This window comes from Lissotriton helveticus, chromosome 12 (assembly GCF_964261635.1).
Source record: "Lissotriton helveticus chromosome 12, aLisHel1.1, whole genome shotgun sequence".
NCBI classification, from domain to species: domain Eukaryota; kingdom Metazoa; phylum Chordata; class Amphibia; order Caudata; family Salamandridae; genus Lissotriton; species Lissotriton helveticus.
In genome coordinates this window covers 656289323-656315494 of record NC_136073.1, presented here as the reverse complement: position 1 = coordinate 656315494, position 26172 = coordinate 656289323, and the positions used below count along the sequence as shown (strand labels likewise).

The 26172-nt window shown below is 49.5% G+C and overlaps 1 protein-coding gene across 1 annotated transcript in view; it reads right to left on the bottom strand.

Moving 5' to 3' along the window:
- RFWD3 (ring finger and WD repeat domain 3) overlaps positions 1-26172 on the bottom strand; it is a 243098-nt gene that overhangs the window by 20769 nt on the left and 196157 nt on the right. Inside the window, exon 12 of the mRNA XM_078671496.1 lies at positions 9095-9312. Within this exon, the coding sequence (XP_078527622.1) occupies positions 9095-9312 (218 nt within the window). The remainder of the gene's footprint in view (positions 1-9094; positions 9313-26172) is intronic.

The following is a 26172-nucleotide window of genomic DNA, read 5'->3' as shown; positions in this document are numbered from 1 at the left end:
AGAGAAAGTCTTCTTCGCAGACTGATCTAATTTCTTAGATTCTTTGTCAGCTGGCACTTGAGGGAAAGAGCCTGCAGCCCTATTAGAGCAAGCCGCCTGTACCACAAGACTTTCTGGAGATGGATGTGTAGAAAGAAATGCAGGGTCATCAGGAGCCACCCTATAGCGCCTCGCAATAACTCTTGAAACTGCAGGAGCAGATAATGGCCTCTTCCAAATCTCCTTTATTGGATCCGTCAAGGCATCAGTAAATGGCAGTGTAGGCTCAACAATTGAAGAGGGAGAGTGCAAGACTTCAGTGAGGATGTTGGGCTTGTATTCCACTGTGGGCAGCTTTAAGTTAAGAAGATCAGCAGCCTTCCTAATAACCACGTGATAGGGTGCCACATCCCTAGACGGAGCATCAGAAGTCGAAGGTAGACCCCACTCGGGAGAGAGTTCCAGACCACTAGCATCCCGAAGTTCATCGAAATCATCATCATGATCAGGAAGCTCGCCTTCTTCCACATCAGAACTTTCATCATCTCTTTGCTCGAGAAGACGCTGAGCTCTTCGCCTCGACCACTCCAATCGAATCGAAGTCGACGGATCCGGTAACGACTCCGACGGAGCCGGTTCCGACGTCGATCGAGGAGCCGGAGCAGTAGGACGAGAATCATGAACAGGTGTGGTACCTCGATCTCGACTACGAGGTCGATCCGGAGTCGGCGAAGCCGCATGCGGAGTCGAAGACCTCGGTGGAGCCGTACCGAGCCAAGGTTGAAGAGGCGCCGGCATGAAAGGCATAAATGGAGCTGGGGCGTACGACTGAGGAATACCCAGATTGTACGATAATGGACCCATGGGACCAACAGGCGCTCCAGCGGGGTACATTGCCCTAGAATATACTCCAAACATCGCATTGAGAAAATGCGAGGGATCCTGACCGGGACCAGGAAAGGGAGGGTACGGACCTACCGGATGTTCCAATGGAGGCCGTTCCGACACATTCTCACTCTGACCTTCTGGGTCCACAAGAGTCTCCATTGGAGCCGGATCTTGAGGAATCACCTCTTCTACCTCTTCATGCTCCGAAGGATGCGAGGATACCGGATCCGGCTCCGGAGTTGGAGAACCTTCTTTTGACAAGGCAGGCGAAGGAGAGACAAAGTCTTTACGGTGTTTGTGAGACTTTTTCTTCGAGTCAGAGGATTCCTTCTCCGAATGATGCTTCGAACTGTGCTTCCTCCTCTTATGCTTTCTCCTCGAGGAGCTCGAAGCGTGACCTGAAGCAGACTTCGATCTAGACCTAGATCTTTCTCTGGATCGTGACACTCCTCTCCAGATCTCGACTCCTCTCCAGATCTCGAACCCGCTCTGGATCTCGAACCCGCTCTGGATCTCGACGCCGATCCCGACTTCGATCGAGACCTTTGCTTCGACTTCGATCTTCGTGACGTCTATCTCGAATATCTTCCAGTATCCTGTTTTACTTTCGCCAAAAGTAGTTTAGCTTCACGCTCCCGAAGCGCCTTTGGATTCATTTTAAAACAGGAATTGCAGTTTTTGACGTCGTGACCCGAACCAAGACACCACAAACAATCCTTATGTGGGTCAGTGATAGACATCATGCGGGCACAAGACCTACATTGCTTAAAGCCTGTTTTCCTCGACGACATCTTCGGTGAAGAATCAAGTCGCAAAAGAGAAACAGTGACAAATAATTAACAGCTAGATACTAAGTATCGCAGAAGATCCCGAAAACCGTTAGCGTCGAAGACGCGGAAAAAAGGGAACTGACGTCATCACGCCGGCGTGGGCCTGATATGGGGTCGGTGACGTCAGACGGAGTCGCGCGCGATGCCGTGCTCCTGTGACGTCGCCCACGTCGGCGTACTACGAAGAAAATTTCCGAACGTTGCTGACGCAAGGGGGATATTCACAAGGTGAGGAATCCACACGGCAGATGTATCTATCAGAAAAGTTGTTACTTTATTTTATTTCTAGAACCAAGATTCACTTAGTGCAGGTAAGTTTCATAGTTTGTAAAAACAGCAATAGTTTTCAAGTATGCAGTTATGTTTAGTAAATGCAGTTATATACTTTACAGTATCAAGAAAGTTTTCTGTAAATGTCAACCAAATACAGTGGCATGCCTTTGCAGAGAGATCACAGTTCAATGCAATAGATAAGACTACAATGCAATACTATGGAGGAAAACAAGGTTGGACGCTTTGCAGGTAAGTACTCAACTTACTTCACCAGGCTTCGGGGGTTTAGGACAACACAGGGCAAGGTTCAAGACCAGCCGCGGCACTGGGGTGACCGGGTGCAGAGGTCAATGGGTCGAATGTTATTCAATGGAGCCCGGGGGGGAGGGGGGGATTTACCTCGAAGAGGCACGGTTTGCAGGAAGGTACCCGCGGTCTTAGGGCAAATTTCCTGGGGGTTGAGGTGAGCACAGGGGGCCTCAAAGCATCACCAAAGCTACACCATCAGCGGCACAGGGGAAACAGGGTGCAGGGTGCAAATCAGCATCGGGCGCCCAATGATTTCCAATGGAGGTCATTGGTTTTGGACAGAGGTTGCAGGATTGGTCCAGGAGGTTGGATGTAGGCTACCAACGGCTGAGCAGGCAAGTTGGATAGCTGGGGGACATCTGGGCAACGTCAGCTGGGCTCCCCAAAGTCAGGGCGGAGGATGCATGGGTGCCTTTTGGTGTCAGGTTTTCTCAGCTGGTTCGGGTAGCGGTGACCCTTCAAACAGAGGCTGCAGGTGTCGAGGGGGTGGTGGGGTGGTGTCCTGGTGAGGTCAGCTATCGATGCAGACGAGGTCAGGATCACGGAGAGACTTCACAGGATAGGTGAGTCCCTCGAACTTGAGATGTGGGCGTCGGGTGCAGAGGTAGCGGATCGACCTGGATCCGAGGTCCTTGAATTTTGTAGTTTCTTTGTAGGACAAATCTGTGTCCATGGGAGAAAAGAGTCTTGATAAAAGTCAGATCAGGTCCCTAGAGAGGTGCTGGCCGCAGGACACACAGGTTTCTTCAAGCAGGGTCGCTGGAGGAGGAGACAGGCTGGTAGGGCTGGGGGGCAAGTCAATTGTCGTTGTCTTATTCACTGCTGCACAGCTCTTAGGCTCTTCTTCGTAGGTCATGGTAATCGGAGGAACAGGGTTCAGGGAAGCCCTTAAATACTCAATTTAAGGGAGCTACTGGGGTTAGAGGCCAGTAGCCAATGGCTACTATCCCCCAGGGTGACTAATACTCTATCTTGAATTGGAGAATTAGGCCAATAGGAACAGGGCTGGGCCCCTCTCCCCTAGGGGAAAGCAACAAAGAGTTGTTTCGTTTTTCTAAAAGATTTAGTTCTTTCAATGTAATAAAGTATCGCTCTTTTCACATCTACTGAGTCTGGTTGAGGAAAAAACATGGGTAACGTATCGTTTATTTCGTCATTTTCCTGCTGTGTTCTGTGGATTCTTCTCGCCAATGTTCTGGAGCTCCTTCAATGATGATCCAGACCCAACGGTGGAAAAAAGAGAATCTGAAGATGGTGACCAAAGGTGGGAGCTTCCGGAGGAAGCGCGTCGACGTCACGAAGAGGCACCAAATGGTGGTATGTTGATGCCCACCTGGGCCACGAGAAAAAAACAAAAAAACCTCATATGACAATTCCGGACCAAACTACTAGATGGCAGAATAATGCACAGCATAGTGAATCCAGAAAGATTCACGCAGCAAAACTCAACAAACTGGTTGAGATGAAAGGCAGAAACGACTTTGGGTAAACATTTTGGGTTAGTCCTAAGAACCACATGGTTCTTGTACGGTTAGTGCCTGGAGCTCACCAACTCTTCTAAGGGATGTGATGGCTCTAAGGGATGTGATGGCTATAAGGAAGGCTACCTTCCAAGTCAGAAACTGTAATTGGCATTTGTGCAAAGGCTCAAATGGTGTTCCCATGAGTCTTGTAAGGACTATATTAAGATTCCACACAGGAGTAGGTGGAAGTCTAGGAGGAATGATTATTTTGAGTCCTTACATAAAGGCTTTGATAGCGGGTACACAAAACAAAGAAAAGTGTGGTCTGTTTTGTAGATAAGCCGCTATTGCGGCAAGATGTAATCGTCTAGATGTATATGCTCAGTTAGCACGTTGTAAGTGTAACTGTTGGCAAATTATGTTTCGAGTTGAAGCATCTAGAGGATTGATTTGATTGTTAGTACAATAAATTACAAATCGTTTCCATTTTGCTGCATAGCATGCTCTTATGGTAAGGTGTCTAGCCTCTTTAATGACGATCATGCAGTCTGGCGGGAGATTAAGGTAGTCAAACTAAGATTTCAGGTGACAGATCGCAAGGTTGAGTTGACTGGGATCTGGATGCCTTATCTCTCCATGGTTCTGAGTGAGAAGCTTGGGGAGGGGCAGAACTTTTGACGAGGATCTACTGATTGATCCAACAGGGCTGTGAACCATGTTGTCGAGCTCATGTAGGATCAACTAGGATCGTTGTGAGGGAATATTGCCTGAGCTTCCGAACCACTGATGGAATTAGCAGGAGGTGGAAAAGCGTAAGCAAATTTCCCTGACCAGTTCATCCATAGCGCATTGCCTGTGGATACCTGGACACGAAGTTTAGGCATTTTGCGTTGAGGTGTGTGGCGAACAGATCTATTTCTGGGTAGCCCCAACCCTGGAAGAATGGGAGAAGTACTTGAGGATGTAGTTCCCTTTCGTGGATTTGTTGTCTTGACGGCTGAGCAGATCTGCAATCTGATTGTTTACTCCTGGGAGATGTCTCGCAAGGAGATATATCTTTTGAGGTATGGCCCATAGACATATGCTTTGAGCTTGGTGTGAAAGATGTAAAGTGTGTCCCCACTTGTTTTTGTATGTAGTACATTGCTGTCATATCGTCAGTACGGACTAGGACAGCTTTGCCTACTGCATGTAGTTAAAAATCCTTCAATGCCATAAAAATTGCTAGCAGCTCCAGATGGTTTATGTGGAGTTGTTTTTGTTGTAGTGCCCACATTCCCAGAATGGTATGTTTTTGAAGATGAGCTCCCCAACCAGTGAGCGATGCGTCTGCTGTTAGCACTATCTGTGGAACCGGGTCGACGAATGGCAGCTCCTTGGAAAGGTTTGGTGTATTCCACAACTGTAGAGAGCGATGGGTGCAGCCGTCTACCAACACCAGATCGGTTAACTGACCTTGAGCCTGGTTCCACTGACGTGCTAAGCATTCCTGTAGGCGACGCATTTGGAGTCCTGCGTAAGGAACAATTAGAATGCAAGACATCATTCCGATCAATTGCATGAACCCTCGAGCTGGTAATGTGTGTTGAGGCTTAAATTGTTAGAATAGGGTTTTCAAATTGTGTATCCTGACTGGATTGGGGTATGCTAGAGCTTTGCAAGTGTCTATTGTGCCTCCTAGGTATACTTGTGTGTTGGAGGGTTGGAGATGAGACTTGGTGAGGTTCACAGTGAATCCCAAGTAGTGAAGCACCTGAACGGTTTTATGAGTGTGGTGTATGCAGATGTGTTGTGACTTGGCTTTTATTAGCCAGTCGTCCAAGTAAAGAAACACGTGAATGTGTTGTTTTCTTAAATGAGCTGCGACTACTGCCAGACACTTGGTGAAGACTCTGGGTGCTGTAGTTACCCAGAACGGAAGAACTTTGAATTGGTAATGTTGTCCATCCACCACAAAACCAAGATATTTCCTGTGCGCCGCGTGAATGGGGATATGGAAGTAGGCGTTCTTTAAATCCACAGTGTAAAGAAAGTCGACTTGTTGAAGCAATGGGAGCAACTGTTGTAGGGTGACCATGTGGAAGTGGTCTGATTGAATATAGAGGTTTATCTGTCTGAGGTCCAGTATGGGCCTGAGAGAGCCGTCCTTTTTAGGAATCAAAACTTATAGGGAGTACACTCCTGTCCCTTGATGATATAATGAGACTGGTTCTATCGCGTGTTTTTCTAATAGAGAGAGAACCTTTCGTTTTAATAGGGTGAGATGTACTGGTGACATCGCACGTTCTCTTCGAAGGATAGTTGGGGGAGTGTAGTTAAGTTCCAGGCTACAACCATACTGGATAATTTGTATTACCCACTTGTCTGAGGTGATTAATTTCCAGACAGGTAAGAACTGTGTGAGACGTTCCCCGACAGGTGTGGGATGATCGGGGGTAGTGGAAGGAAGTCAATGTATTGGTATTGGCAGGGGAAGTAGTTTCGTCACTTTTTATTATTTCCTCTTTAGCCTCCTCGAAAATAACCTCTGGAGGAGGTAGATTGGTTTTTTTTATAAGAGGAGGAAGGATTCTCTGATGACACTGTTTTTGAGACACCCCTGTAAAAGGAGCGGCGAAAGGAACCCCTGTTAGAAGGCAATTGTAAGGCCCCAATGGACTTAGCAGTTTCTGTGTCTTTCTTCATTTTTTCTAGTGAAGTATCAACTGCTGGCCTGACAAGATGATCTGTATGAAAGGGCTGATTAAGTATGGAGGATTGGACCTCTTGCTTGAATCCAGAGATTCGAAGCCAAGCGTGAATACGCAGCAGTATGCTGGTGTTAATGGCACGAGATGCTGCGTCTGCTGCATCTAGTGCACATTCTATAGATGTGCTGGTGATAAGCTTACCTTCCTGAATGAGGTTGTTAGCATTGGTCTTATACTCATCAGGCAAGTGTTGCATGAGGTTTTCCACTCATCATAGTGAGCCCTATTGTAGCGTGCCAACAGGGCAATACGCCAATGGTTAGCAGCTCGCGAAGCCACTCGTTTGCCTGAGGCATCAATGAGTTTCGACGCCTTATCAGGAGGAGGGGCGTCGCCTGTAGTTTAAGAGTTAGCTCTTTTGCTGGCTTTAGATACAACAAGTGAGAGTCTAAGGGCAACTGGACTTTTATATATGCAGGGTCTGTAGGAGCGGGCTTGTATTTTTTTCCAATCTAGGTTTGAGTATTCTGGCTCTAACTGGGTCTTAGAATACCTCGTCTGTGTGTTTTAATAACCCCTTGAGCATTGGCAAAGTATTAGTAGACCTTTGTGAGTGCGTAAATGTCTCCACAAGGAAATCCTCTTCTAGAGGGTCTGTACGTAGCTCCACCCCATGATATTGAGCAGCCCTGTTGATAAGGTGCGCAAAGCCAATGTTGTGAACAGGTGGGGAGGGTCTAGAGGGATACAGGTCAGGGTCATTTTGATCTGGATCCTTATTATAATCTTCCGACGGATCGGTGTCCTGAGGTAAGTCTTGTGGTATATCCTGATCTTCATCCTCATCCCCATAATCTTCATCCTATGTGTCAGGTGAAAGTGGAGGTGGTGGTGAATTTGATGGTGTAATCAGTAAATTGGGATTAAGAGGAGGAGAGGGAGGAATGTAAGGGGGAGAAGGGTTAGTACCTATGTCCTTTTTCTTCAGTGGTACAGGAGAATCCTCTGCGAGATTCAGTTTCCGTTTTTTAGGAAGAGTGGCCAGAAGGTGTCCAGTTTTAGGGTCAATACTAAGTCTCTTTTGTTTTGGATCCAAAACAGTGACTTCAGATAGAAGCTCCTTGGAAGGAGTATCTTTTTCTTTAGGAGTGGATTTCGTCGTGGAAGATTCGGGCTGAGAGTTTTTGTGCGCTGAATGCTTCGAATGGGAGTGCTTAGTTTTAGCCTGTTTAGGGTTTAAAGCTTTTGGAGTGGCATGTTTCGGCTCCAAACTTTTTGGCGCAGAGGGTGTCGGCTCCGAACTTTTAAGTGTCGAGGATTTCGGCACCAAGGATTTTGGTTTGGAGGATTTCGGGTCCGAAGCTTTCAATTTGGAAGATTTTGGATCCAAGGCCTGTGGTCTCAAAGTTGTCTTGGGTGGCGAGGGTGTAGAGCCTGGCACATGTTTTGTCTTATATTTTGGAGCCGAAGGTGTTGGTCCGGCACCGGAATGGGGCCGGATCGAGCCTGAAGGCTTGTCCTTATGTTTCATAGCCGGGCTGGAGGTCGGGGCATCTGAAGCTTTATCTGTGTCGACCCGAGCCCAAGGGTGATACCGGAGCCTTAGATTTTGTTTGTGTGGGCACATGGGGATCTGTACTCAAGGTACGTTGACCCGGAGTGACATTCTCGAGTCAGCTTCGGGCACGGAGACAAGTTCTTCTTCCTCAGCTTCCGCGGCTGGACGGAGTTCTACATCTTCGCGGATGATGTCCGGTATGAAACCGCTGCCGCGTTGCATCTTACGGCGTAGTGCCTGACAATCACGAATGGTCTTCAATTGAAATGATTGACACGCTTCACAGTCCTTCTCGTTGTGTTCCAGGGATAAGCAGAGGTTGCAGACCTCGTGCAAGTTTGTGCGTAGAAACTTAGCACGACACCCGGGACATGGCTTGAATGGAGACTGTTCCATTGGCTGCTGGCGTGGTCGGCACTGGTTGGCCCGCCTTAAAGTTCCAGATCAAAGGTTTCACAATTTACACGATGCGTGTCGAATGGGAAACCACGAAGGACAATACCGTTGAGCGTAGAGGATAGCGCAAAGGGTTTCGAAAAAGATACCGAACCAGAGCACAGCAACACACATCCGAACCCGAAGGCGTAAAAAAACAATCTGGGGGTGGAGTCTATCGAAGCTTCAATTTCTCTACCTCAATGTCTCACACTTTTCTATTTACTCAGCCTTCTATCACCACACTGTAAGGTAGAGATTACTGCTGCAAACAGTGTTGTGCCTGTTCTGTAAGTGAGGGATACTAGCACTCTTGCTGCTCATGGGAAGCTAATATAGGTGTGTTAGGAAGTATACAGTGTTATTACATGAGCTATAACGGTTGTAGGTATGCAAGCTAAGCTTACTTTGCTGCTACACAAGCTGCGCATGCTCTGTGTGAGGGGGAAGTGAATAAATACCCATGTCATTCTAGTACTCTGAATGCATTATCTTCGGGAATGGAAATTGACAGACAGTGGAGGAGTGTTCGCTGCATGCCACTGTGAGTTCAAGGCATCAGCTGTTATGGACAACTGATCGCTTAGTTAACAGTCTAATTCTAAGCAGTGAAAAAAATAGCCTGAAAGTTTGACCTCCGAAAGAGTGGTGTCTGAATTTAGATCTTACCATGGCAGAATTAGTAGCTTCATCTCCTGCACAGACCAAGATACTGCCATCCTTGCTGGGACTCTCGAAAATTGCATTCTTGGTGAGAAGTTTGCATGTGGATCCAGCAGTGAAAGTCTGCACTGGGTAACAGGAACACATAACAGCCTCATCGGAACCCACCAAACGGCTAGTGGTCATCTCCATCATAACACAACGGACAGATGTGTGAGACTTGCCTGCAGAGAGAGTTGGCACAAAGAGAGAAACATGATTATGCAGACATCAATTGCCATTGGCGACAAAGGATACTCAGTAAGACCAGCCAATCAGTAAACACATAACAAAAGGAGGAATTGACTAGCAGATTGAGAACTATGTAAAGAGCCTTCACTGCAAAGTGAAACCTGGGATCAGAACAAATTCAGTTATTTTATGTAGTGCTGATTACTGTCACTTTGAAATTGTCTGAAGATCTGTCCAATCAAGGAACAAGTCACACTGCGGTAAATAGTTGTCCAACACCACAATAATATGTTTAAGCAATACAAGCAGCCTGGTCTGGGTCCTGTAGATAACTTAACCACAATACCCTCTTGTAAAGCATGTGTGTAATAAAGTACTCCTTTTTGACATGCCGCCCCGCCCCCCCCCACCCCTACCCCCCCTACCACCGCTTGCCTGGTAAATTATGTGATTTCCACTGGAAGTGCAATGGGTTCCTGTTACCCAGGTCCCCAGTGCCAGATCTCTTTCCCAAAAATGTACAATTATTTCCCCCAATTGGCAATACCTTTAGCACCCCCTGTAAGTCCCTAGTAAGTGGTACCCCTGTCACCTAGGGCACTGAAGAGGGCCCACCCAAGAAACCCCTCACCAAACACATACAAGACTCCCACTGCAAACTGCATTTTTTGGTGCAGACAAACGTCTGCCCCCACAGCAGGCTTCACTGCCCTAAGTCAGGGTGCTTAATACTATATGTGAGGGCATACCTGCTACAGCAGAGATTCCTCTGTGCTGGTCAGGTCCATTAATGCCAGTACAAGTGAACAGGGAAGCCATTTTAGAACATGTGCTGGACACTGGTGAAAACGAGTTCCCTAGCTACATGATGTCTTCACTGAAGATAGGGATGTTTGGCATCAAACATCTCGTATTATTACACCCACACTGATTCAAATGTTGAATTTATTAATACATACAACCAGAGGGCACCTTAGAGGTGTCTCCTGAACACTTACCAGCCTCTGGTGTGTTAACAGGCCGGTCTCTGCCAGCCTGCCACTCAAGACAGATTTCAGACCTCCCATGGCGAGGGCCTTTGTTCTCAGAAGGTAAGAAACAAAGCTGGACACACACCCTCCCCTAGGACGACCTACTGATTTGCACTCCTAGGCCAGCAAGATTTTAAGAAGCTCCCGCCTTTGAAATGCGAATCTGACTCCCCTCACAGGAGTGGAGGCAGAAACCCTTTGTCCAGAGCTGTGTCGACTTTTTGAACTATAAAATAATTCTATTAAAAAAGGTACTTATCTGAAGGATTGGCTTCTGGTGTCAAAGCATATATAAAGATATTGGTTATTTTTATAAAATGATGTGGATCTCCTTCTTGAGTTGTGTGTCCCACTTATTGACTTTTGTGTATATCTGCAGATGTCTTGCACTACTCTGTGATAAGCCTAAGGCTGCTCGACCACACTACCCCCTAGAAGAGCACATTGGGATTGCCATAGCAAACCCCCTGTCCACTCATAAGGGAATCTCATTTGGATATATCACATAAAGAGCCAGCTTCCTACAATGTGGTAGATGTCAACACCTAATAGCTGCTCAGATTTGTAAGCACTGTTTTTATTGTCAAGATACCTACATCACTTTATAGTATCCCAGTTCTCACTGGTAAGACATATCTGTAACAATGGCAATATAACATTGATGTTACCCAAAATCTTGCTGCTATTCATACAACTAGGAATACTTTGTAGAACCAGCGCAACATCGCTGTATGATGGGATGACCAGATGGAATGATACAGAGTGTCAACATACAGTATTGTCAGTAAAAATATTTACCCTTCAGGAAATTCAGCACAATTAAAGAGTACCACAAAATGTTGCGACAACCCTGGCTAGTGTTGCCCTTGTTCTGAAATACATGCGTTGGATTGTCATTTCTTTAGGACTAATTCACAAAGGCGACAGGGAAGCTACCCTATTCAGTAAGGGAAATTTTGCCTTAAGTACAAAGTCTGAATTCACTTGCATTGAATATGGCACCTTGATTAACCGATTGGAAAGGTCAATTACCTTAACCGATGGGATAGGCCAATTATATTAACCGATGGGAAAGGTCAATTATATTATATATATTTGGAAAAAGAACTGAGTGAGGGTGTTCTTTTTTTAGCTGAATGACGAACGCAAACTGAGTATAAAAGCATTGCTCCCAGAACTGTCCTTTTTCATGGTTAACCTTAAAATGACTTAATAAACCTTTTGGATCCATCAAATGTTTGTTGTAGAAGATCACCAAAGAAAAGCTTCTTGACAAACGAGTTACTTACTTTCTGTAACACTCTGTCTAGTGGTTACTCTAACTGCAGATTCCTCACCTTAGTACAGTCCCCAGACAACAGCCTCGATTTGGAGACTGCTAGAAATTGGGTTGGAGGTTGACTGGATTTTGAGACCTAGTCAATTAACAACCACAATCCTAGTCAGGGTAAGAAGCAGGCAAACCCTAAATTAGTGTGTGCTCACCCTCTGGTAGCTTGGAACAGAGCAGTCAGGCTTAATTTGGAGTCAATGTGTATATTATTTGTTCAACACTTCGAACAGTAAAACAGTTAAAACGCCATACAAAGAGATTCCACACCAGGTTAGAAAAATAGAACTTCATTTAAAAAATTAAGCAAGACCAAAACACTGAAAATCCAATAAGTAGAACTTAAGATATACATTTTAAAAGAATAAACTAAAATAATGCTTAGAAGCAATAAGTGCTTACCTGGACTATCTGGTAATACCAGACCGGGGCGCAGTCACATGTTCAAGCCGACTGCAATGGAGCACGGGCCAGATAAAGGGACCCAGTGAGACCCGTGGAACAAGAGTACCGTAATCCTGGTTTCGTCAACGAAGATGTGGAGTGCAGCCGAATGACGTGTCGGTGTTCCAGATGCAGCAAGGGTGAAGCGAAGATTTTCTACATGCAGCAGTGGTGGTGATGCGTCGGTGTCGAAAGCGATACACCGGTTCCGAGATGCGACCGTTCTGTAGGCGATGAGCTTGTTCTGAAGGCGATGAGCTTGCTCAGAGTGTGAAGCACCAGTCCTGTTCCCACAACAGTGCTGATAAGTCTGTTCGGCTCTAGGAGCAGAGGATGCGTTGGTTTCGCTGGAGCAAACACCTTAGAACCACTTCCAAGGGTAAACTCACACATTGCAGAGTCCACGTGTAGGAGCAGGATGGTTGGAAGGTGTCTTTGTCCCTGATACTTCAGATCAGGAGGCAAGCTAGCAAACCCATGGAGTCACACTGGGTTCAAGTGATACAGGTCCAGTCCTTCTCACCCAGGCAGGGCAACAGAAGGCAGCAGGGAGGCACAGTTTGGCAGGAGTCCAGCAAAGGAACATTCCAGCAGAAGTGACTCTCTGGTGTTTGGGCTCAGGACACAATTATAAGTTGTGCAATAAGAGTTGCATTCATGCATCAGGCGATCAAGGATCGAGAAGTGAAGTTGTACATTGCACAACATAAGAAGTTGCAGCCTTTGCACAAGTCCACCTCCCGTTTCAAGTAGCGGATGTGAACTCTGTCTCACGCATAGGGGCATTCTGACAGAGGTTACAAGTCAAAAAGTCCAAAAAGCCCCAATGCAGGCAGCAAAAAGGAAGCAGGGACTCTACCCTAGCCTGCTACTCCACATACAAGAAGAAGACACAAGTGCGTCACACTGACCGAGACTCTGGATAAAGGCTGAAAGACCGGGATCAGAGCCTGAATATCCCTAACCCGCTGTTCGGGAGGATAAACCCAATGCGCAGAGTCTAGAACCGCTCCGATGAAGAGGAGCTTCTGAGAGGGACACAGGTGTGACTTCGGCACGTTGATGGAGAACCCCAGCGAGTGCAGGAGGTCGGCCGTAGTCTGGAGACGACTGTTTGAGGCGAGCCCGCCTTCAACAACCAGTCGTCAAGATAGGGGAAGACTGAAACCCCTAATCTGCGCAGATGAGCTGCGACTACCGCCATCACTTTCGTGAACACCCGTGGGGTGCTGGTAAGGCCGAAGAGGAGTACGGTAAACTGAAAGTGCTCGTGGCCGAACGTGAACCGCAGGTATCGCCGGTGGGCCGGCAGGATGGGTATGTGGAAATACATGTCCTGCAAGTCCAACGCTACCATCAAGTCTTCTGGGTCCAGGGCAGCTAGGACCTGAGCCAAAGTCAGCATCTTGAACTTCTCCTTCCGGAGGAAGCCGTTGACGCTCCTTAGATCCAAGATAGGACGTAGGCCCCCTTTGCCCTTCTTGGGTACCAGAAAGTAGTGGGAATAGCAACCCCGTCCTACTTCTGGCCCAGGAACGCACTTGACGGCCCCCTTGGCAAAGAGGACCGTAACTTCCTCCTGCAGAAGTCGCAAATGATCCCCCGACATGCGGTGGTACTGTGGTGGCATGGCTGGAGGGGTCGCCTCGAAGGGGAGGGAGTAGCCCCTTCGGACAATTTGCAGCACCCACCTGCCCGATCTGCTGGAGCAGGTGATGGCGAACCCTGCCCCCCACTGGCGTTGAATGGGCCTGAAGACTAGGAGGATTTTGAGGCAGATGCTGCGGGTGTGGACTGGCCTTGCCTGTGTCCCCCGGCACCGCCACAGCGGTTACCACTTCCGCGTTGAGGTTGGTTCTGCGGCCTGTGGCTAACGGGACGTGAGGGGGGCGCCCCTTCCTTGGCCATGAAAGGCGGAAGTCTGCTAGCGTTGGCCAAGGCCCAAGGACTTGGCCATAGCCCTGGAGTCCTTAAAACGTTACAGCGCGCTGTCTGCTTTGTCGCCAAAAAGGTGACGGCCATCAAAGGGCATGTCCATAAGCGATGCTTGGACATCGCCCAAAAAGTTGGCGGACCTCAGCCAGGCGTGGCGGCGAACCGCCACCGACGTTGCCATCGCCCTGCCTAGCAAGTCCGTGGTATCCAGTCCACACCGAATGGAATATCGTGCTGCGTCCCTTCCCTCCGCGAGGATCTGGGTTGGCTTTGCCTTGACCTTGGCTGAGAATTGCAGCAGCACTTCCGCAACCGTGAGAGGGCGCTAGGTGGCGCACTAGCGTATGGAAGCCTTCCTGTGAGGCTCCCGCAGTCCGGCGACATTTATCCGTTTTTAATATCCTTAATAGGCACTTATAGGGGCTATAGCTGCAGGCAGAGATACAGCAGGGTGTCCGGACACTGAATGACGAGTTTGGGCGGAATCGGAGTGCAACTGCTGTGGTGAGACGCTCCGCCAGATTCGACGGACTGGACGGACGGAAGTCGCGGTGAACAAGTCCGGCGGCAGTAACCAGGCAAGCCCGGGGCTGTGAGTGCGGCCTTAGGCCCCGAGATCGGGCGCGTCGAAATCCTGAGACAACTGTGAAACGGCCCCCCCTCCTTACGGCTTGTAAAACGATTGACTGGCCCGGCTGCTGGTGTCCGGGGGAGCCGCTGCTGCTCGGGGCTTCTGAAGGGCCGATCGGTGGAAGCGCAGGTCCTGGGACTGAACTCGCCCAGCTGGCTGATCGGGAGTGGACGTCTCTCATGTCGTCCCCCCCCCGAGAGGAGAACGTGACCTGCTGGATCTCCACACGAGGGGTGAGCGAGCCACCGGAATGCCTGGTGGGAGACTGGGACGGAGCCCCCAACGGCAGAAAAGCGGCGGACCGACGGGGGATTGCGTGAGTTAGTGCCGCTTCAGCCCTTAATAGTGAACTTTGCCCAGAACTGCATTGGAGTGCCTCAGACTCCCCTCAGGGTTCCCTACCGGTGACTGGAGCCCGAAAGTGACTGTCTAACATTTGGCGGGACGCACCTCGGGCTATGTAAGGAGGCCATATTGCAGCACTACTTGGAGTTATAGCAACAGCAGAGAGTCGCATTCTGTGAGAGAATCACGGCGGTGCTTACTGTACTGGTAGTGTTGAGCTGCGATTTACTCCTTCATACTGAGGGCGGATTGTTATAGGGTCTGACCTGCCGAGTCCAGGGCCTCGGAGAGGACGCTGACGCCATTTTGGATCTGGAGGCGATAAGGTAAACCCACGCCCAGTAACTAACCCAGCATACAGTGTAGTCCTGTGATCACTGACTATCACGCACGGGAGACTGCGCTGCAGCTTCGGCACGAGTGGGGCGGAGGCTCATAGGCTGAAGGACGCACTGTGCCCCTGATATATCTAACTACTAGTGGATCTTATCATCCCCCAAATCTCTCTGTGCATCATATCAATTTCGGACTGCTGGCTGCAGCACTGCTGGGTGATCGTGTATAAGGCGGGGTGATCTGCACTGCCGGGACGTGAGGATGGGGCGGCGGGACACGAGACAGCCAAAGCTCACCTTTGACTCTACCAAGAAGACGAACCAAAATGGAGGGGTCCGAAATAGCCCGGCTGGAACGAGTGAAGCAGTGGGTGAATCATCGGATGCGGCAACGAACCTGCAAGAAGTGTTACGCGAGATGCGTCAAGGATTTGCGACAATCGCTGACAAAGTTGATAGAATATCGTCGCGCATGGATGCAGTGGTTCATAAATTGGACGCCCATGAAGATCGTCTGAAGGAAGCGGAACAACGGATTTCGGACTCGGAAGATACTACTACGAGACACACCACGCAGCTCTCCAGAATGGACAACCTGCTACGGATTATTGCGTCCAAGAACGAGGATTTGGAAGCGAGGAGTAGACGTAATAACGTTCGTAAAGTAGGCATTCCGGAGACGACAAATATGGGTAAAATGGAGGAATACGTAGCGAAGATGCTGTTGGCGGCGATTGGCGCAGAAGTTTTTTCTCCACAATTTATAGTGGAGAGAGCGCACCGATCCCTGGGCCCGAAGCCGGGTGCACCTCCTAGACCAATCATCGCTCGGCTATTGAATTATAGGGACAGAGATGCGGTCTTGCGTGTGGCCCGCAATATGAAAACACTGTCGGTGATGGCAATTCTTTCACCATGTACCCAGACTTTACGCCGATGGTGCAGGAGGAGCGGAGGAAGTTTCTGTCTGTGAAGGCCAAATTACGTGCGTTGCAAATGGACTACGCATTGCTCTACCCGGCTCGGCTGAGGGTCACGTACCAGGGGCGACAAAAATTATTTTCCAACCCTCAACAAGTGGAAGACTTCCTCAAACACTATAGACGTGCTAACAGGAATGCTGAAGGGGCGGAGGATGAGCCGGATCCACTGCATGACGAGATGGAGAACGGTGAACAGTGAGTGGGTGACCGTTGACCACATATCGTAGCTGGGGTCCTCAGCATATGTATGGGGGACAGGAAGTATGAGAAGGGGGCTACTGGCCGGAGAGGATGCTGTATTGAAGCAAAACTGTTTGCATGTCCCCCACGTGCACGAGTACTGGGGTGCACGAGTAGCATTATGGACCCCACATTACTTGTTGCTTTCCTATTATGTGTTATATTGCCTATTGATAATGTAGCTTGCTGATATGGCACCAAAGTTGCCTAAGTTTATAATGCTGGACACCCCTCAGGGACACTGGGTCGAACTGCAAGTAATATTGTAGGTTTGACTAAAGTGAGGGGGATACGTGTTGCCACCTAGAAATGGTCCCCAAAGGGAAATACCCACAAGTTTTTTTGTTGAGCGGGAAATGCACTGGCCGTAGTTCTCGGGGCAACTGTGGGAGGGGAGGGGAGGGCACATGGCTGGCAGGTTGGGGTTTGCTTCAGTGGGAGGGGGGAGGATTTGAAGTGCTAGGGGAAGAATATGCAGTCAGGAGTTTCTGGGGGGGGGAAGGGAGGGTTGGGACAGTTACGGGTTTTTTTTCCACAGAGGAGGGTGGTATGGGAAGTTCATTGGACTACTGTTTTGCATAATCATGAATGTGCACTGCTATGGTTGCTATGGCTAATGTTGATCAGAATGCGGGTTCATGTGGAAAATAATGTGCTCTGCAAAGTAGGGCTATGTAGGAGAGGGGGATTTGTTTGGAAATGGCGGTTGCAGAACGCATAAAGAAAATTTCGGTTTTGTCCTGGAACGGGGATTGAATGACGCCAGAAAAGGAAGGAGGGTGGTGGCCTATCTGGAGCAGCATAATGTGCAAATTGCATTATTGCAAGAAACACATCTAAGCCCACGCACTACTTATACATTTGCTAGCAAGTGGGCAGCAGTCAGAAGTTTCTCTTCGTACTCTGCATATGCCAGGGGCACTGCAATACTGATTAGGAAAAATGTGCCTTTTGTAACACTTGGCGAGCATACGGATACGGAGGGCAGATTTGTGGTATTGTGGGGCAGGCTTGGTACTGATACGCTCTCAATAGTAAATTGTTATGGTCCTAACGTCGATTCACCTGAATTCTTCACGCGGATATGGGGCAAAATACTAGACATTGGTTCAATGCATATCCTATGGGGAGGAGACTTTAATGTTGCGATGGCCCCAGGATTTGACAGGTCTGATGGAAGCCCTCAATATAATAGACGCGCCAGGGAGGCGTTAGCTGGGATAATGAGTGAGGGGGACTTATTGATAGCTGGAGGTTTGTGCATGCAGGGCTTTGCGAGGGTACTCACTTTACTACACATGCCAACACATGGGCAAGGTTGGATTACTGTCTCCTGTCTAGGGGATTGGGGGTCAATTTGGGCGGAGTGACTCCCTTACCGAGGTCTTACTCGGACCATTGCCCGGTACTGGTGCAGATATCGATCCCAGGATTTTATAGGGCCGCACCAACGTGGCGTATGCAACCCACGGCGCTTCTGGATGCACAGTTTAAGATGGAGTTGGGTGAGGAAATTTCATACTTTTTTCCCCGCAATCGTGGGTCGGTGGATAGTGTAGAAACCATCTGGGAGGCGTTTCAGGTGACGGTAAGAGGCTATTACATTTCAAAGAGCTTTGGGGTCCTGAGGGACATTCAAGGAACCCTTGAGAAATTGGAAAACGAACTGAAGGAGTTGGAAACTAGGATGACTTGGGAACCGATGGGCCCCATACATAAAGAATTTAGAGACAAGCTCACGCAGTATGAGGAAGAAGCAGAGAGGGAGGCTAGGTTCAGAGGCAAACATTGGCGGGCGCGGCAATACTGTGAGGGAGAAAGGCCGGGTCGTGCGCTGGCAGAAATCACTAGACAAACACGAGCTATATCACACGTACTGGAAATACGCACACCGGAGGGTGGAATGTGCAGGGATTCGAAGGGGATTCTAGACCTCTTCACAGCTAACTATGAAGAGTTATATGCAACGAAACAGGATGGGGAGGTCCAATTTGAGGGCTTCCTAGATGACGTAGCGCTCTGTTGGCTAAGTGACACACACAGGCAGTTCCTTGGGGCTCCACTCGAGCTTGATGAAATTCGTGACGCAATTATGTCCCATAATAATGGCAAGGCGACTGGATCGGATGGACTGCCGGCGGAATTTTATAAATGTTACATTGATATAATGGCCCCGGTACTAAGAGAGGTCTTTGAGGAGTCCTTGGAAGTAGGAAGGTTGCCGAGATCGATGAGGGAGGTGGTAATCACCTCTCTGTTGAAGCCCAATAAAGAGCCCGCTGACTGACTCGTATAGACCTCTCTCTTTAATAAACTGTGATGCCAAGATACTGGCGAAGGTGCTAGCAACCAGGCTCTCCTTGCTTATGACCAGGATAGTTCTTCCGGACCAGGCTGGGGTTGTCCCGGGAAGATCCACGGCTAGTAACTTGCGCACACTTTTTTCACTGATACAAACGATAGCGCCAGACCTACCTGTAGCTGCTATATTCCTTGATGCAACAAAAGCATTTGGTTCGGTTGAGTGGAGTTACCTTTTTGCCGTACTCAACAGGATGGGGTTCCCTAAAATATTTGTCGCATGGATCAAACTACTCTATACGGATCCGACGGCAAGAGTGCTCATTAATGGGGAACTTTCGGGCTCGATCTCCCTCACCAGAGGCACCAGACAGGGGTGCCCGTTGTCCCCGCTGCTGTTTGCGATAGCGATTGAACCCTTAGCATGTCGTATCCGACAGCTGCACAAACAAATCGCTTTCAGGTGCTTCCAACGACAAATAGATGTGTCACTCTATGTGGACGATTTAACGCTATATGTGGTAGATCCACAGACTAACCTCAACCCATTGCTCAGGGAATTTTTGGTCTTTGGTCGGCTGTCTGGCATACATATAAACTGGAGAAAATCACAGTTTTTTCCCCGGACCCCTGCTGTGTCACGGTTCGCATTGGATTATCCACTAGAGTGGTGTGACTCTGACCTACGTTATTTAGGGATTCAAATATCGACTGTAAAAGAGGAGACGTTACGTCTAAATTATGGTACTGCCATAACCAAACTGACAGAGGATGTTACACGATGGATGTCTTTACCTTTCACCATGGCCGGTAGAGCTTCACTAATTAAGATGGTGGTCCTACCTCGATTTTTATACTGATTTCAGAATATCCCGGTACGTTCTTTTTTAAAACATTACGTTCAGAACTGTTGCGACTGTTTTGGGCTGGCAAGCAACCGAGATTGGCATGGTCGATCATCACCCAGCCTTACATTAGCGGAGGATTTGATGTCCCTGATTTTCTGGTCTATTACCTGAGCGCTCGGGCGCAATTTGCCTACCATTGGTTTAAACCCACACCATTCATGCCGCAGCTGGCTGTGGAGGAATGGATAGCCCAACCTCTCCCATTGAGAAGCATTATACATGGTCCAGTCAGTGTAATTGAGACACCGGCTACTACGGTGACATGTACGGTTGATGCGTGGCGACGAATATTACACCAGCTGCCGGTCGATTTTCTATATGCCCCAGCTATGCTACTGGTTTATCATCCAGATCTATCACTATTGCAGGAGAGGGGATTTCAAGTGATGTGTACCAAGTTAAAAATTTTCACCTGGGGCAACTTGTTTGAGAATGGTTGAGCCTACCCCGCTGGACATATTTTACTATGTCCGGCTACGGCAAGGCCTGAGAACTGTTATACCGCATTTCCCAAAGGAACCTGACACGGTACTCCCATTGCAACTTCTGCTTACATCTGCGGATGGGAGGCACCTGGTGTCACACTTATACCGTAGCATCAGGGGGCAATGTGAGAGGGGAGAGTGTAGAGCGCTTAAGCACTGGAGTACTGATATTGGCAGTGATATCACTGAGGCACAGTGGACATATTGCTGTGAGCTCACTTCAAAGATATCGGCCAGCTGCAGATTACGGATTATCCATTATAATTTTTTGCAGAGAATGTACTATACGCCCGAAAAAAAGATGAGGTTCAACCTCATGGATAATGACAGATGTGAGCGGTGCAACTCGGAGGGCGCAGGCTTCCTACACTTGGCATGGGCATGTCCAGGGGTGTTTGACTACTGGACTCAGGTTCACACAGCGCTGCAGGCGATGGTGGGTGATAAGATTGATAGAGATCCCCTTACAATGCTACTGGGATATACTATGCAGATACCCAAATCATACAGGAAGTTTGTAAACATTGCGCTGTTACTAGCAAAGCGGAGGGTAGCATGTAGATGGGGATGGGGACGGGGCCGCGCCCCGAAATTTAAGGAATGGCTGAATGATTTATTATACTGTCAGGAGCAGAACACGGTATATGCGGATACAAAACCATTGAGCAGTAGGGCCAGAGACATATGGGGACCACTAAGGGAGTACCTGTTAGCCACTACGAGCTCATCTGATGATGGGAGTCAAGGAGGAGCGGATACAGCATTGGAAATGGGAGTAGAGGGTCTCTCAGATCTGGATCTGATAACTGTCTTGTAGGAACTTATGGGGACAGGACATGTGCATGAGTCGTGCGGAAGGGATTACAGCACTTTTGATGAGATGGTTTTTTCACGTTGGTAACTCAAGACTATGAATGGGTGGTAGAATTCGGGAAATAATAGGGCCTGCCTGTACAGTGTAGATCTGTTGTGAGGTCTATGAGACGGTCTAGACCTATTAGGAGGATCCCAGCGTGCACCATGGATGCCGTATCAGGCAATTTAAAGTGGAGAATTGTAGTGCTCTTGTACTTGCGTATCCCCTGGACCTGTCGTCCATTTTGCCATTTCGTTGCTCTGGCGGGCGGGACGGGGGTCTGTATTGTTCCAGGGAGCTGTTATTTCTATGAACCTGATATGTATGGAATTACAATTATGGGAATGGTAGGATTGCAGCAACAGCATAATCCTGATTAGCATGTTCATGGTGGGAAAAGTATACCCCAAATTTATGTTCATTGTTACTACGGTTCACATAAAAAAAAAAAAACCATTTCATGGACCTTGAACTTAAGTACACCACGCCTTAGTGGGTCGGAAACCCGAATATTGAATCCTGCCGCTGGGCCTCCGGGTTGTCGGCTCCTTGGCTGTGTATATGTACGAGAGCAGCTGACATGATTCAATGTATGCAGCCGGCCCGAGTGGTTGTAGGCACTATGCTGTGGAAATCTATGTTGGAACAATAAAGGTCTTTTGAAAAAAGAAAAAAAAAAAAGCACTTCCGCAACCGTATCCCGCAAAGAGTGGGAGTAACGGCTTCTTACCGAACTGGTCGTACCTTTTGGATTCCCGATCTGGAGGGGCGGTCGGGAATGCGGTCTGGGAAGTTGAGGCCTGGATCACCAGGCTCTCAGGGGTGGGGTAAACGGACAGGAAACTGGGTCCGGAGCCGGGCGGGCCACCGTTCCGATCCACAGGGAGGCCTTGGACCAGGTGCCCTACAGAACGTCAGTGAGGGCCTCGTTGAACGGCAGGAGAGGCTCTGAGGAGCTTGCCTGCGGTTTGAGTACCTCAGTGAGAAGGTTAGTCCTCACGGTTGCGACTGGGAGCTCAAGAGCCAAGGACTTGGCTGCCCGAGTCAACACCACGCTGTACGCAGCCCCCTCCTCCGTAGCCACGCTAGGAGGGGAGACAAAACCAGTGTCGGGCGAAGTGTCCAGACCACTGGCTTCCCCAAGTTCGTTCGTCCAGTCCTGACTCAACTGGCACTGCAGTGCCAGAGGGTCCTCAGACCACTCCCAATCCCCCTCGTCCTCCATCTCCTGAAAGTCAGGAAGAAAGGATGGAGTCGGATCGTCGGTGAAAGGCTCACCTATCGGCGCCGGGCAGCGCCGGTCCGACGCCGCATCCGGACCGGGATCGGGGATTAGGGATCAGGGACTATGCCGCCCGACGACACCCTTGGTGACGACGCCGGCGGAGGGATCGTAAGGTCGACCGACGTGGACACGGATCCTGGCCTGGATCCTAAGGAGTCCTGCAGCACCGTGACCGAAGTCGCAGACAGCGCCGGGGCCGAAGCACCCGATGGCGTCGGGGCCGGAGCCACCGGCTCGCTTGGGCTCTCAGACGGGTCCCCGGGGCCTGAAAGCACCTCGACGGGGCCCGACGGAGGGAAGCGCGACTTCATGGCCGTGAGGAAGGCGCTGATCTCTTCCGGCGTTGTGTTCAGTCCAGGGACCGGCGGGTGGAGCTGCGTGGGCGGTGTCGCCCGAACCCCGGCCGCGTCGCGGGGGGGGGGGGGGGGGGAAATCAGAAGAGCGATATCGCTTCTTTGACTTCTTGTGCCTTCACTTACCCGAGGACTTTGAACCTGACGAGTGGTTTCGACTCGTCGAGCTGTGATGACTGTGGCACCGAGACCGGTCCCTCGACCTCCTCCTGGACCGGGACCTCAAGCAGCGCGGGGCCGACTGCCCCTGCCGGATCTCGAGCCGCTTACTGGACCGCTCCCGTCTAGCTTTCGACGTCAGGGCCCGGCAGTCGGGGCACGACTTGTCATCATGGTCAGCCCAGAGGCAATATAAGCACCGACGGTGGGGGTCAGTAACCGACATCAGTCGGTTACAGTTGTCTCAGGGCTTGAACCCCGGCATCCCTACTGGCACCGGAGTCGATAAACGACTCGAGAAGATCCAAAACAGATCGAAAAAAGTTAGTCAAAAAGTGACTAAGGAGTACTGCTCTTCCCGGATCTGCGCTTGCTGGCGCGAAAAAAAAAAAAAAAAAGAACTGAGGTCAGCACGCGAGGGCGGCATCCAAGTACTGCTACGCAAAACTTTCCGGATCCAGTCTGACGCCTGGGGATATTCTAAGGTAAGGAATCTAACACTAACCTGTTTCTTTCAGATAATAAATGTCCTATAAGTTGGGGGACAACATCCAGTCCCCCAGTTGCAGAGCCAAAAGGACCTGTGCAAGCAACAGAATCTTATATTTCTCCTGGCAGGGAAAATAATCCAAAGCGAGATGATGAAGCTAATGGTAGGGGTAATTCAAAACCAGAATGAACAGCATGCTTTATTTAGTATTGCAGATATAAAATCCATACAGTCAAAAAGGTAAACATGGTTTTAGTCATTTTAGATCAGTTCTCATCATTTGAATAACCGCCTGATGATGCCACACGATAATAATGCCATTGGTTAAATTGAGTTCCTAACTAAATGAACAAGCCAAGGCCCCCACAGTGCATGTTATTATTTTATGACCTTTTTAAGGCTCCTTAGTTAAAAGCACAAAACCAAATGTAGGCCTACACAGTCGAAGTAGTTATGGAGGTTTATAAGGATACTACCCATGTCCTGAATAGGGAGGCTTCACTGGCTCTTGTTAAGGCCTTGTATTCATACAAATGATCTTTTACAAATTCGGTCCTAGACACGAGATGGGGGATATAGACTACTAAGATCAACCCGTGAGGTAGAATCGGGCACTGGGTGAGTGAATGCACATCGACATGTACAGCAGGCGACTCATGGCATCACTCTAAAAGATGTTGTACTCAATCTCATTTATTTATTTTGAAAGTTTTATATAGCGCGAACAAGATCTTTGCAGATATCAGAGCGCTTTACAAAAACAAGGGGTAAGAAAACAAGAGAGTGATTAACAGACTTTTGAGCAAAGAATAGTTGTAGGTAATAAATGAGTAGCAAAATAGGGTAGGTACATGGGGGAGCATAGTCAATCAGCTAAACCAATAATACAAATAGACAATCAGAAAAACGAATAGTACAAATAGGTGCAGTGTCTCAAATAGTTCCAAAGTAAAAGTTCAGGTAAATTTAGCCATGAGGATAGCTTTTACTTCTTTCTTAAAAAATGTAGTGGAGGGAGTGAATTGCAAATCCTGGGTGCCATTCCTGAAAAGGAGCGTTTATATGAAATGTGAAATGTGAAATGTGAAATGTGAAATGTGTGCGGCAAGATGGCCGCCTAGGAGGAGCTGCCAGAAGGAGCTCCCCGTGTTTGGGGTCCGTTAACCGGGTATATCCCTGCTAGCACCCCTGCATTAAGAGTAACAGGATGAAGAGTAACAGGTTTAACCGCTAAAAGTAACAGGATGACCGACCAGCACCACAGAAGAGTCCCAGCAGCGCCGGAGAGAGGCTCGGGACGTGGACCATCGTCGTGACCGGCACGCATCGCAGCAGAGAAGCCCCGGCACACCTCGCAGCAGAGAAGCCCAAGCGGCCCCGGAGGGCTGAGAGTGGCGCGGGACGTGGTAACTGCTACCCCATGACCCCATCAGCCGGCACCGGAGCTTAGAGAGCGGAACGAACACCGGACCCCTCCCCCACCCCGAAGAGAAGTAAATATTGGTGGACACTCTGGGAGGCATCGACCCTCACGACGGCAGCAGAGGACGCTGCACCGGGACCGGGGACCAGCGTTGGACGAGTCACGACTGCAGACCCCAGCATACCCCCCCCCCTCCCCACCCTCCGCCGTTTCAGCTCAGCAGCAGAGGCGCCCCAGCGGACAGTCACCGGACCCCTCTCCCACTCGGCAGCAGAGGCGCTGATTGCTGCACCGGGACCAGCGCTGGGTCGAGACAGTCACAGCGGAACACCCCCTCCCCTCCGCGCCGCAGCAGAGGAAAACCAGCGGTCTGTGGGGCGGAGAGGGGCAGCAGAGGCGCTGATTGCAGCCTCGCAGCAGAGGCGCTGATTGCAGCCTCGCAGCAGAGGCGCCCCAGCGGATGGCCGGCACCGGGACCAAAGCGGGACAAACACCGGACCCCTCTCCCACTCGTCGGCAGCAGGGGCGCTGATTGCTGCACTGGACCAGCGCGGGACGAAATCAACACAACGGATCACCCCCTCCCGCCCGCACCGCAGCAGAGGATGACCAGCGGTCTGTAGGGCGGAGAGGGGCTTGGGGACGCTGGTTGCTGCATCGGGAGCCCTACAGTCCTGGGCGGCGGTGGACGCCCCACCTGCACCCCTCACTCCCTGTCCCGTTGCAGACACAGAGGGGACTCACTCACTCGGTCATTCTCTCGCAGCAGACAGCGAGAGCTAACCTCCAATATTCACTGTGAGTAAATATAGGTGTAAAAAAAGTTATTTTCTCTGTGTGAACTCGCCTATACCCCTTTCCTTTGTTCAAAATGGCGGGGGACTAGAGAACGAATAAAATCTAAGGCTATAAATCACCTCCTGTGCCACCAGATGCTCTCGAGGCTCCTGCAAGATAAGGCACCCTCACAGCAAGGTAGAATCTGCTCAGCTTGAAAGTGAAACTGTCCACAGAGCAACTACAACAAAGAGAGGACTACTGTCTCCCTCACCCTTTTGTGGCGGCCATCTCTGTCCAGTCTCTCTATCGGGTGGCCATCTTGGACTAGTCACTTCTCACTGGAGCCCCGGTCCTCCCCTCGTGGCGGCCATAGCTAGACTACTACTCTATCTCTCTATGGCGGTCTGCATGGACTAGTCTTCCTGGCTATCAATAACTATCGGTACCACAGTCTCTACATAGCTCTAGACTTAAATATACGTGTGCTTAATTGTCTACCTCGTACTGCAGTATCATTATACATTGGGTATTTTGCACTC